We start from the raw sequence: 13,812 nt of genomic DNA, 5'->3' as shown, positions 1-13,812 counted from the left end.
GAAGGGGAGTTTCTTATATAAACATATATACTCTTATATCCCTCCTCCTGAGGAGTTACACTTTTCTAAAGAGGGAGGTAAAAATTAAGTTTTTCTTTTTTTCTCAGACAAATTAAAATAATGAAACTTGGTGGATACTTTTCACTAATAAAAAGGATATTTATTAATATTTTTTTATCTTTCTGTATTGTTATAAGGGGATGAAACTAACAACCCCTATTTAATTTTCAACTCCTCAGGGAGGGATATAAGAGTATATGTTTATATAAGAAACCCCCCTTAATTTTCGACAAAGAATCATCTCCTACAATTTTTCGCACTTATTTAGATACACCCTGTATATATATATATATATATATATCTGAATTTAATTTTTTCACTTTAGAGTGTAAACGGCACCCCCTTCCGACACACCCCCTATAGCTCCTCTCTTATTAAGCACATAAACAGGGTATCTGATCGTGTTGTCGTCGCGTGTACGATCGTTTCGTGTCCGATCGTGTTTCACTTTCCCGTATATGCCTTTACGCGATCCTGTCGAGATCATGTTCGGGCGCATTCGAGAGTCACTTTGTTGGTATCGCGCGCTTGACACGTGGGGGCAAAAGGGGGGCAGGGATGAAGGTGAAAGAGGATAAAAGAGGGGAATAAAAACCACTCACGAATGTCCGATCGGGCATAACCGATAAAGCTCCTTGCGAGATAAATTAGCCCCCGCCTTCCCGTATAAATATTCCTTTCAACCGGCGGAAATAAGCTGCTGCGATAAATTCAATACCGGGGCCCGCGATACTCTATTCCCGATGCCGATGCTGCTCCTTGAACCCGATAATTGATCCTCGCCGTACGTTGGCTTGTTATTTTCCTCAAGCGAAGCCCGATAGAAGAGAGCGCGGGGTGAAATATACGCTATATACTCGGTGTACGTGTACACCCTCGCACACTCGATTTTATATATACCGGTTAATATCCGCGTCCTTGAATTTAAATCCCGCATTTCCAACGCGGAATGATGAAGCGAAAAACGAGGAGCTGCGCGATTACTATCGCTCGGGTTGGCGCGAGAACGTTTTTCGCGTATAACGGACAGACGTGTATATATATACGTGACGCTATGTTAATTATCGCAAAAACCGGAGAAATATCGCGACACATCAAATTAATACGCTCGCAGATTTCGCCCGGCGGACGGACGGTTTTCTCCGTCGCTTGGAAATTTTTTTGTTTTTTATCTTTTTTTTTTTTTATTATTCAATGGGGATGATAAAGTAATTGTACACTATTGTTGATCCGCTATCAATAGCTTTCATTTAACTCTCGAATGCGTCACGTTGTTGATTGGCAACAAAGTGATTAAATGTATATGTATATAAAAAAATAATCGGCAGAAAAAGAGAGAAAGAGAGAGAGAATAAAATACAGGATTCGTAACTACGAAGGTAAAATACAATAAAGTGAATAGATTGCTATTCATCTTTTGTGTTACAAATAGCTGATTGTTTTGAACTGTTTACGTCACTTGTTGACTCGTACTGTTGTACGATCCCTCGTGTGTACATGTGCGTTTTGTACGGATTTTTTTTAATGAGAAATAGATATATGTATTATAAAAAGTCGCTGGCTCGTATCATCTAGCATATATACATATGTCTATATATATGTGTGTGCGTAAAATTCTATTTTCTTCCATTTTATATCGAAAGGATAAACAATTTCCGAAATTACTCTGTTCCTTCGGAGGGGAAGCGATTCCGAACCGGTAGCAATCGCGAGGTCGATTGAATTGTTAATCTCTCGGAGTTCTAAAATCGATTTCCCTCTATCGTGGACCTTAAGCATCCCGCGCGATTCGTTTATTTTTCGCCGCGCGCGCTCTATTGAATTGGGGAACTAACGAATCTCTTTGAGACGACGTTTTCATACAACCTAACCGTTAACCTGCTCATCGGGCAAAATTTCGTCATTAATGCTAAAGCTATAAGAGAGAGGCGGCTGAAAAATCTCGCCTCTTCTATATCGTTATCGAATGATTCTAACGCGTCGAAAAAGAGAGAAAGACATTTCTCTTTGTTTACGAGCGAAAATCCACCCCGCGGCCCCTGGATTAATTTCCTTCCCGGGTCTCCTCTTTCACATGCAGGAAGAGACGATTTTATTTGCGCCGTCTCTCATACGCGCCTAAAATACCGCAAAGGCGAGATGTGCAAGGGTCGTCGCCTGTCCTAAGACGCGAACAAATCTCCGGAGCTTCCTCTCGCATGTAAATGCAAAGGATACGCGCGTACCTACGTGTTAAGCCGCGCTCGTGCACGCGCGGGAAATAAATTGGATAAAAGCGGGCGACGATTGTCGGCGGGGCCTCTCTTGTCTCCCGACAAAAGAGAGAGAGAGAGGACATCCCTCGCACCCACAAGTATGCATGTATCTACACGCGCGCGTTTTATCGCGATTTCACCCTCCTCCCTCTCTAGAGTTATTACTCCACGGCAAATTTGCTCCGCTCTAATGAAACATTTACCATTTACCGGCTTGTTGTATCTTTTTAACCCGACGAGCGCGATGTCGGCGCACACGTGCTCGTGACGGACGCGGACACGGTCGATTTAATTAAACGCAATTGGGGATGTGTAGAGAGGAGAGGATGACGAGAAACGACGACGACGACGACGACGAAGCAGACATCCGACGACGACAGCGAGACAACGGTATATCTCGTCCGGCGAACGAGATATTTATCTATCCGTGTTTCAGCGCTGATCTATATTCAAATGAAATCCAAAAACTGCGGGAACGCTCTCGCGCGCGTGATTTAGCACTGTAAATCAGACCGTAATATGAGAATTAATCCCTGCCGCGCTGGTGAACGTATCGTCGGTGAGATTATAAATTTGTTCGTCCAGGGGGAAGGTGGAGGAGGAAGGGAAGACGTTAATCCGCAACTACACCTCCGGAGACTTCCAGATTTGAGGAAATCCCGCTGTTGCGTGATTTCCTCGAAATAGACGGCGCAAGCAAGCTCCGCGAGTTAGATTTATTGTGTTTATTTAAATGGATTTAGATTACATCGAAGGGAGAGAATACACATATATACATATACATGCATACGTGATTCGTGCCATATCGATAATTGATTAAATTTATTAAATGTTCATTCCGAGTCTATTAAAAGAGACTATGCGGTTATACAATCGTTATCTCGCGTAAAAACGGGTCGCGATCGGCAGAGATTATATTTAAACGATCGATTTGTTCTCTCCCTCTCTCTGGAAATTTTCGAATACACACTCGAAACGGCGGCGGCGGTGATGTTTGAGTTTGGGCGCGCGGAATATTTGTAATTGAAATGCATATGCCGCATTAGTTCCATTATTACTCACATTATATGTTATTAGTCTATTCGAGCGCGTGATTATTTTAATATCCGGCGACCGGGGTTCTGTATAGCTATATTTACAAATTAAACTCGCTGCGCGATCTCTATATCGATACAGAGACAGGAGGAAATCCAATGTGTATCGAATCTCGTGCGGGAGGACGAGGGGGTTGGAAAGGGAAGGGGAGCGAGGGAACGATCCGTTGTTTGTCGGTTTATTATTTTATCTGCTTGCGCTATGATAGCTACGGTGGCTCGGGATCGTCCTCCTGTTTTTCCTCCTCAAGCACACAAATATTGGAATTTCCCGTGTAATAAGGGCTCGTCCGAGAGGATGAGAGGGTCCGTTGAAGTCCTTCCGTGACTCGCGAATGCTCGTTATGCAGGGTGAGTCTTTTTAATCTTAACAGGCAAATATATATCTCGAAAAGGAGTTTAAAAAAAAATGTTTCAGACAAAAGTTTTATGGCTTCGAGGGGGACATAAGATATTGGTTTGACCTTGGATAGTCATTTGAAGGTCACGTAAAGGTCATCTTCAATTTCTTAAATGGAACTCCCTATTTTTCATTACATATTCTCGTAGCTTATCTCGAAAGCTTTCCAAAATACTATGATAAAATGTTCTTCCGTATTTTTCGAGTTATGAGTTATGAGGCTTGAAAGATACAGTATTTTGATACAAAATATCTTATAAATTATTCAGTTTTCGGTAATCTTATCTTAATACTTTTATGCATAGAAAATCGAGACCAATCGATTGGTGTAAAAAAAACGCATAAGTATATATATGTTGTTTTTACACCAATCGATTCCTCTCATTATTTCGATAAGCTACAAGAAGATGTAATGAAAAATTGAGAGTTCTATTTAAGAAATTGAAGATGACCTTTATGTGACCTTCAAATGACTATCCAAGGTCAAACCAATAATACCATCTGTCCCCCTCGAATAAACTTTTGTCTGAAACATAAAAAAAAAACTTCTCGGGATATATACATATATCTGCCTGTTAAGATTAAAAAGACTCACCCTGTATAGGGATAAGTATGTACAACAACGGTAGGTGTGTATAGGCGGCATAAGTCGCGAGCGAACGTTATTAAGACGAACGGGAAAATGGAAAAGTCGGATAAAGGAGAGAAACTCGAGAAATTATCCGAGCGCGGAGCGAAAAAAAAAGAAAAGGCATAATTATGCCGTTTCATCGGCCGGCTTCGTCGAATCCGCCTCGATAACGCTTCGTATATAACGTTACACGGTATAATGCTTCCCGACGAGCGGAAAAAGTGATAAAACGATCGAGTTGCCGTAATTAATCACGGCGCGGAGCCCCCGCGAACGCGGCGGGTTTCCCTGGATGTAAGTACATAATTTTGACGTGCCGCGATGATAATGCTTTCCGATAGATTTGCTTCGCGTGTAGTAATTAATGGCCCGCGAAAGGGAACGGGTTATATATGCGCCGCGCAAATGTTTCGCTCGCGCTGTCCGCGAATCACGAATCGTCCCGATGAGTTGAACGAATGAAATGTTCGCGCGATGATTACACTAGTTTACAAAAAAATATTATTTTTTAGCCTTTATATTTTTTTTTTCGTTATTTCAAACCATTTTCACCAGCACGTCAGGTTTCCGAAATAATTGAGGTTCAATATGCAAAAATGGCTTTTTTCTGATATTTGAGATTTTTTTGCAAAAAAAAAAGGTTAATGTTATATGGAAATTCTGATAAGATGTCATGAATGTATTATTCATCTTCTCTAAAGTGCATTTTTTTATTTCGATATCTTACTTTTTAGCAATGTTATGAAAAATTAAGGTTGGGAATATCCGTCTCTACATGAAAAGTAGTTTCTAGCTTTAATTTTTCATAACATGGCGTTATCAGAATTTCGAGATAACGTTGACCTTTTTCATAGAAAGTCTCAAATATCGCAAAAAAGCTATTTTTTGCATATTAAATCTCAATTATTTCGGAAACCTGACGTGCTGGTGAAAATTGGCTTGCGGTTATCGCTGTCGGAATTAAAAAAATCTATAAAAAACACCTTGCCTGGTTTAAAATAATTTTTGACTGTAAACTGTTATTACCGTCGAAAATGCGTAAATCTTTCTTTTTTCTTTTTTGTATTTTCCACTTGTTAAAGAAGACAGAGAAAACACTTAAATCTTTCACATGTTATTACACGTTATAAACAATTTGGAGAATTTTTTTTCTAAAATTTCGCAAAAATCAAGTACTTGGAGGGCTCGATTATTGTTTTATTCTTCATTTTACTGTCGCGCTCGATAAAAGTTCCCGTCTCTACGTATGCGTGTGTGTGTGTGTCGGTGTTAAATAATTTAAATCATAATTCAGAATACGAGCGCGAGCTGGAACAGCGGTACTGAGCGGCTATAAAATTATGTGTTTGCAAATCACAAAGAGCAGAAAAAGTATGCTCGCGTGGGGACACGTGGACGCCAGAGTGTTAATCATACGGGCAAATGGGCGCGTTAAACGGTACATGCGCTCCTTATCTGGAGTATCACAATATTTTTTCGCGTTTTCCGCGCTCGAATAATATGAAATAAAGAGGTAACGTTAGGGAGGCAGACAGAGAGAGAAAGAGAGAGTGTGTGTGTGAGGGAGCATAGGATGGGAGTACTGCCGGACAGATAAAAGAATTTATTGCCTTCTGGAGGCAAATTGTCCCGGTCGTAAAATAAGTTCCGGAAACTAGAAAAATACGCGTCAGGGGGCGCGAAAAATGCAGTCACCAAGTATTAAGCGCCGTATTATCGCCAGATTTCTGACGAAGTATATATACGATTGTTAAAAGGAAAACGCATTCGATGTTATGCCCCCTCCCCTCCTCCTCCATGCTCATAAACTTATCTCATTTCTCTTTCTCGCTTTTTTCCCTTTTTTTATTTGCGCGCATCGTAAATCTGCGCGTGGCGCATGCAAAGAGAGTGATAAGCAAAATTACTCCGACAAGTGATTCTGTTTATTTTAACGACGCCGCGGCTGCTCGCGCTCTAGAATGCCGTATGCGAAATAGCACGCGCGTGCGCACATATGCGCTGCGAATAAAAAATAACAACGCACCCTTTGTTATCTTCCGGCAACCACGAGAGAGGACGTGCGTGATCACGTACCGCGGAGATTCGAGATTATGAGACAATTAAACAAAACTCATCTCTCTTTCTCTCTTTGACGTCTACGATATTTGCCATCGATTTACACGACCATCACTTTTGGATGACATAAGTACACTGAGAGAATTTTCTCTTAAAGTTTACCCTAAGAATTTTACGAGAATTTCTCTGATTAATATTTATCACAATAAAAATAACAATATCTGTCGCAATAAAATATAAAACATGTTTGATTAATATTTTACTAAACTGCATAGTAAAATTAATCAAACATATTTTATATTTTATTGTAATAGATATTATTATTTTTATTGTGATATTAATATTATAATATTTAATAATATTTTATTGTGATATTAATCAAAGAAATTCCTATAAAATTCTTTCCATACCATATTGTCCCACGATTTGCATGATTCTTAGGGTAAATTCTAAGAGAAAATTCTTTCTGTGTTAAAACAAGAAACGGCTGTAGATGGAAAGTCAGAGGAGAGGGAAAATGGAGAAAATTATCACAGCTGATTGAATTTTGCACATCAATAACGATATGAAATTTACTCTTAATGAGTTTTGAGTTATAAGATTAAAGTTATTTTTGTAATAGAAATTTATTAATTAGTTCTTGTAAATTCGATCGCGAACCTCAAGATTGCAGCTTTATAAAAGCTCTCCATGTACCTTATCTCTCCGACATCTCTTCTCTCTCGCCTATAAAAATTGTAAAATTTATGCACCACTCTCATGAATCAATGCATTCTATTTTTATATCCTCGCGTACAAAGTTACAAAGTTTCGCGTATCCCGGAAAACGTCAGATCTTGCGCGAGCTATGACGGGACTCCCGTGACAAGCTAATAAATCTCGTCCGAGCGTAATTAAGTTAGCCGGGGTGCTTTATATATTAAATTATGCGCGACGTTGCGCGCGATAAAAAAAAAACTAGTATCTTTGATTACTGTTTTGCATAGAGATTTGCCGAACGGTCGGAGCGGGAGAAAAAACTGGACACAAAAACAGCGGGAAAATGCGTGGAGAGAGGAGGGTTTGGGGGAAGAGCAAAGCGGCCGATGTGCGTGGTATTGTTTTATTTAAACGAGGCCATATATATTGAGCGAGAGAGAGAGAGAGAGAGAGAGAGAGCTCGGTCGCCGCCGTTTTATCGGGTTTTATCGGAAATTGAGCCAATTATGCTACTTGAGTTAACGATCCATTGTAATACAGTTTCCTGAGCGCCGGAGCCACCGATCCCGAAACTGGCTTTCCCATATAATGCGAGAGATTTCGTCGCGCAGATTGTGCTTTACACGACGTCGACGTCGTGAGTTCCGATTGGAAAACGTCCTCGGATGACTCTTCCTCGTCGTCGTGCGGGCGACGGAAAACCGCCATCCGCGAAAGTGACGACGATAAGCGAGAAGTCGTGTTCTTTCGGTTTCGACCGGCGAGCCGCGATAGCGAACGTTAACTCTCTCTCTCTCTCTCTCTCGTACCTCGACGTACTTCGCCATCTGCGGGTTTTGGTTCCAGTGCCGCGATCGCGGTTCAAAGTTCAAACTCGATTTAACTTTGAAATCGGGTCCGCCGTTGACCGGTCGACGGCTAAGTGCCGTCGCCGTCGCTTCCGGGAGGATGGATGTAGCGAGAATTTAAGCTCTCTAATTGTCGTATCCCTCCTCTCATCGATATATCGGCGACTGCGACATTTTTTTTTCGCACGCGGGCTAATGCGGCGAGTTTATGCGTTTAAACGAGAGACGCGTCGGTTCTCTTTCTTTTTTTTTGTCCCTTTATGCCTTCGCCGTCGCTGCGAATGAAATTTTCCCGATTCGCCGTGGTATGAGATACTTTGAATAATTTGTGACGCTTGTTGGCCAGGATGCAAATGCGGCGTTATTTTTTTTCCACTATCTCTGTTATTTTAGGCTCGCCGTTACGCGAATTTCACGAGGATTTCGAGCTTCGCGAAAGAAAGAGAGGTGGAGGGGATACAAGGGTTGAACTATAAATATTAGATTCGCCGTTTGGGGTCTCGGTGGTGGTATCCGAAATTAAGAATTTTAGGTCATAATGAATAACTGATATCCTGTTATTGCGGGTCAAGTATTTATATTCCATTCTATATATATATGTATTATATGTAATATAATAAAATTCGACCCGCAATAAGAATATCGGTGTATATATATTTATATTTGTATCTCTTTAACAATGTTACATTTTATATTCTTACATGTACAACTTGGACACTTATCCGAGTTTTCCTTCTTCAAAATAGATCTCTGAAGGAGACGAGAAATTTCTCTCGCGAATGCCCGATATGTAAATTCCGGAATAGATAATGAGGCGAAAACATTTGTACAAATATGCCCGGGTCATCCGATAACCGCGTATTATCGAAAGATGTGCGCGGCAGCGATATATTAATTCCTGCAAACCCACGGGCGATGATGATGATGATGATAATAATAATAATAATAATTTTGCGAACGCGAGACTGAGTAATATGCGCTTTAAAATAGTAAAATCTCGGGCCTGCATATCGCGGCAAGACGAATAAGGTGAGATACGGTAATTGGCCGGGTTATAAATATAGCCGCGGGTAGACGAGAGGCGACGTTCTTAGAAATCTTAATTACCCTTATGCGAACGTCACGTGACAGTGCGCATTTAAGGGCCGGCCGGCCCTTACCTTAGATAAGACGCGCGCTAAATCGCGTGGGTTCATTCCGGTGAGATACAATTGCGAAGGGGGTAATTTCCGAACGATAATCGCTGTTTGAAGCTGTCGATCGTCCCATTATCCTCCACCCTCGACTCGATTCGCAAACGGTTAGTTACCCTCGCCGCAAATTCGCTCTGCCTCGTGACTAAATATACTACATCCATACCGTCTCTACGTTTTTAATTCAATTACGAGTCTGCGAAATCCTGGCGCGATATTTCCGCTAAAAATAAACTACCCTCGAGAGAAAACGAGGTTAAATCTAATTTCAATCTATAATTATAGATTGAAGCTCCTAATTAGGAGCCGCGTCTCGAGTTCGACGAACGATAGGCTAAAGAAGAAAAAAATTTCCGCGGGGGATTTTCGCGATTTCGCGAAACGACGAATCTCGGAGTATTGTTTACGTCGATCGATATGTACGGCGGAGGCGAGGTTGAAGGGGCAATTTCCAAACGACAACGGTTTGCTCGGTGCCCGCCTACCGTTCCATTATCTCCGCCAATTCGCAAACAGTAGTTATGCCCTCCGCAAACTCGCCATTACTTATTTCGTAGGTAAAAAGACGGCGCGCGGATCGCGATCGAATATTTTAATTATGTACGAACTTGAAACACAGAGTTTCTTCTTTCTTTTTCTGCCTTTCGTCGCGGGTGGCAAAAAAAAAAAAAAAAAAAAAAAATGCGTTTTCTCGATAGCGGACCGGGGGGGATGATTGAGTTGGGCGAAACTAATTTCGAAGCGAAACATCGCGGTTTCTGTCGCGGACGGTACAATGCTCGATAAAAAGGGAAAATTTTCGGCGTTTCTTCTGACCCCGATCGTGTTATTTCAATTTATTCGAGCTTAACGAAAATATAACTCGCGGGGGGACCTATTCTTTATGTAAATCCACACAGCCGCGTTCGATTAAATTTCGTTTGATTTCTCGATATTTCTCGAATCGTCGACCGATAACGCTCGGCGGAACGTAATTGAATTATCTCATGTATGTATATATATACTCTCGCGAATTTCTGTTTATCGCGCGATCGAAAATATCCGTTATTTTCGTACGCGATTGTTATTCTCGGCGCTTTGCATGGATATACATAAATGCATATGGCGTTTTGTGTAGGTAGGTAGGTAGGTGGGTATAGGTACTAGCTTTTATTCGTCTAGTTTGTATTCTTTTTATTCCTCTCGTGTCACGTTGCATTTTGTCGCGAGCGGGCGAGCTAGACGAGCAAAGAGCAGGTATGCATTTGTCGATATACGATACATATACATATATACATACATGTGCACGCGATACACGATACCCGAATCCTCCTGCCCCCTTTCACCTCTTTGTCGACGATTTAATCGGACGATTTCGGGATAATTGCGAAATTCGCGCCCGGTATTAGCGGGTTCGTTAATTTACTAATTCGCTTATCATATAATGCGCGAAATGCCCGACTACTCGCGAAATATAGCCCGATCATTTTTCGAGCGGCACCGTTTAATTCGCAAATCAGCGCCGATTCATGCACACTTTTATTGAACTTGGACAGAGCAGTCGAAATATTCTCGGCACGCGTGTCGGAAAATGGATTTTGATATCTCTTATAAACGCTATTCGTTCATGCAGATAGATTTCGTTATTTGTCCTACCACGACGACTGATTTGCAGTAGCGACCGTACTTTTTTTTTTTTTTCTACAGCGTTGGAGATTAATTTAACGAATTATAAAAAGAATAATTTAATTGTGAAAATTAAACAAAAATAAAGAAAGAGAGACACTTTAAATATATTTTTACGTGTCTTGTAAAATCGTTTCGGCCCGTCGCTCCTATACAGATTCGCTCTATAGATTTCAATGTTAAGACTCGGTTATATCCTGCTTTATTCGATTCTAATGTATGCTTATCCAAATGCAACGTTCTCTTTAAAGTATATACAGTTTACGCGAGAAATCCGTCAGTTTCCGAGCGCGTATATAGAATATACATAGTTTATACGTGAGAATTACAACGAGGATCTCTCTCTTCGTACCTGAATGGATCAGCAGCGACGACAATACGAGGAGCCGTGGCAATAGGACGACCAAGGCCGCGCGCAGCATCCTCGCTCCCGCGAGTGATTCTGGTTCCCCGAGATCGTCGGGGATAATCCGACGATGATGATGCGCTTAACGCGGAAGATTGACCTATCTTCTAACTCCCGCGGCCTCGGAACGACGAGTCATCATCGCTTCCACTCGTACGGCTCCACAACGTGATCCCTGGTAAACACTCGATCGCGGCGAATGCACACGTTCTCTCTCTTTGTATCGAACACGTCGGAAATGGATCTCTCGACGTCGATCGATGATCGAGAGGGACGAAACACGCGCGGCCTTGCCGCTCGCGCGCGGAGCGAAATTCAATCGACGAAGAGATGTTGAGGACGAAGACGATGATCGGCAACACGACGGCGCGCGCTTCAAGTATTCGCGGCGGCTCGCGGTGACACGCGACACATAATTTCCTACGCTGCCGCCCCTTGACTAATTGAAAATCTATATACGCTCGTGTTACACGGGTTTCCACCTTCCGCGGAAAGCAGTCGGTACTGCGGCATTGGCACCGGAGGAGGACGAGGCGCCGAGGCGCGCGCGAGAGGGTTGGAGCGACGGGACTAGCGGAGGGTGCAGCGACGTGGACGAGAAAGGGAGAGATTGATAGAGGAAGAGAGACGGTTGAAGGGAGAGGGAGAGACAGAGAGAAAGAGAGAGAGAGAAAGAGAGATGCGACGGAGTCCGAGGAGGTGGTAGCGACGGCAGTGCTGCTGCTGCTGCTGCTACTGCTACTGCTGGTGCTGCTGCTGCTGCTGGTACTATTGCCGACTCTGCTGCTGCTGGTGGTGGTGGTAGTGGTAGTGGTGGTGGTGGTGGTGGTGATGGCAGTGGTTCTGCCGGTGGTGGTGGTTGTGCCGATGGTGGCGGTGGTGCTCGAGGAGGGTGAAAGACCACCTGGCAGCGGGGTAGAAAGGGCGCGAGAAGGACGCAACTATCCGGAGAAGGTTGAGGGGGCTCTCGGGGAGCAGGGTGAGTGAGTTCGAGTTGGTTCCTGGGCGACTGCGCCGTTCTCCAAGTCGATGATCGCTGCAAAATCTTCCGTCTCTCTCTCTCTCTCTCTCTCTCTCTCCCTCTCTCCCTCTTTCTCTTTCTCTCTCTTTGGGTGCATTCTCTACGTACGCGCGCGTTTCTCGCTTGCACGTGGTGCGTTTCATATAGGTGTGTGTATATATATATGTGTGTGTGTATATACGTGTACGCGCATGTGTGCGTTTGCAGGAAGGAGGGTGGGAGCGCGCTCGCGCGTCCATGCGGGCGCTAACGAAATTGGCGAAATACGCTCCGCTCGGAGGAGCGGAGGACGGAGGCAGCGGTTCGTCCATCCGTCCGTCCCTCTTTCGACCAGCCAGCACCGCACCTCACCTCACCTCACCGCGACATCGGGGAAAAACGGCCGGCGGACGAGAGGATAACGCGGAAGTTAGTTGGCGATCGTCCGGGGCGATCTTCCGTATATCGGGCTTAATCCTGTGGCCCGGTAATAGGATCGACCGGCGATCCCTCTGGGAGTATCCTGGCGCGACTCTCGAGATTTTCGAATTTATGGGGGAATTGTGCGGGCGTACGTACGCTTCTTGGATGCCACCGTATGGAATATGCTCCTCGCCATAAATCCGAAAATTCCGACTGGCCCGAGTACGACATCGCTCCATTGTCGAGCCGAGAGTGTAAGGAGAGTCGTCGTCGTCGTCGTCCTCCTCCTCTCCGCGATTGTCCTCCCCTGCGAGACCGCCCAGTGACAATTGCCAGAAAGAGAGGAGAGATAGAATATGCGAGATGTATATTTTTTTTTTTTTATAAATCAAATCTACTTGGTTTTTCTCTCGCTGGATTGAAATTAGATACCGTCGATGCGAACCTTGCGCTCACGCTCGAATGACGATTTGTCATTATATCCCGTGTAGTATCTATTTTATATTATCGAACTGCGACTTTTCGCATATAGTATATATACGTATTGCAAATCGACACAGCTTTAAATTACGAGTCGAACAACATCTCGAGAGCGAGAGATTCGAGTACAATGCGATTGTTTCGATCATAATGCGATCATTTTAGAGATAAGTCGCAAATGGGATAAACAACGTTATGCTAATGAGTGTATAATTAGTTTACATTTTGATGATTCTGAAGCTGTGTGTTTTGCGATATACTCGACTAAATCTCGGGATGAGTATTATTCCTTATTTGAACTATGAGAGAGAGAGAGAGAGAGAGAGAGAGAGAGAGACAACTCGATATCAACTCGCACAGCGGCGTAATGGGCTTCCCCTACGCGTTACATTGAAAAAGGCATAAAAAGGGTAAGAGGAATGGCGTTTCGTGCAGCCACTCGCGCGCACGAAGGAAGGAGCGTCTGGCCCCCTCGGTAGCGAAAGAATTTCTCTCGCATTTCGAGTTATTGCACTTGACAGGTTTCTCGCCCCTGCGCTCACTCTCCCGACTTCCGCCACCGCCGCGTTACTTGGGTCCCACCGAGTGCCGGGTGAGCTT

The 13,812-nt window shown here is 43.4% G+C and overlaps 2 protein-coding genes across 4 annotated transcripts in view; one reads left to right on the top strand and one right to left on the bottom strand.

Annotated features, from left to right (window-relative positions):
- The window catches only part of LOC145945978 (uncharacterized), a 216,783-nt gene that overhangs the window by 23,201 nt on the left and 179,770 nt on the right, over positions 1-13,812 (bottom strand). The window contains exon 1 of one of the 2 annotated variants that reach the window (XM_083055303.1): positions 11,256-12,061. The exons of the other annotated variant lie outside the window; for it this stretch is intronic. Within the exon in view, the coding sequence (XP_082911429.1) occupies positions 11,256-11,325 (70 nt within the window). The 5' untranslated portion in view covers positions 11,326-12,061. Of the gene's footprint in view, positions 1-11,255; positions 12,062-13,812 lie in introns of those variants that run through there. 2 annotated transcript variants of the gene reach the window in all.
- LOC145945982 (uncharacterized) overlaps positions 1-13,812 on the top strand; it is a 76,289-nt gene that overhangs the window by 29,213 nt on the left and 33,264 nt on the right. The window contains exon 1 of one of the 2 annotated variants that reach the window (XM_083055311.1): positions 12,174-12,288. The exons of the other annotated variant lie outside the window; for it this stretch is intronic. Coding sequence (XP_082911437.1) covers positions 12,177-12,288 — 112 coding nt within the window. The 5' untranslated portion in view covers positions 12,174-12,176. Of the gene's footprint in view, positions 1-12,173; positions 12,289-13,812 lie in introns of those variants that run through there. 2 annotated transcript variants of the gene reach the window in all.

This window comes from Prenolepis imparis, unplaced genomic scaffold, assembly GCF_030444845.1.
Source record: "Prenolepis imparis isolate NDT839.2.m4 unplaced genomic scaffold, iyPreImpa1.0 SCAF_15, whole genome shotgun sequence".
Taxonomy (NCBI): domain Eukaryota; kingdom Metazoa; phylum Arthropoda; class Insecta; order Hymenoptera; family Formicidae; genus Prenolepis; species Prenolepis imparis.
Note: the sequence above shows the minus strand (reverse complement) of the source record. Positions and strands in the feature narration are given on the sequence as shown.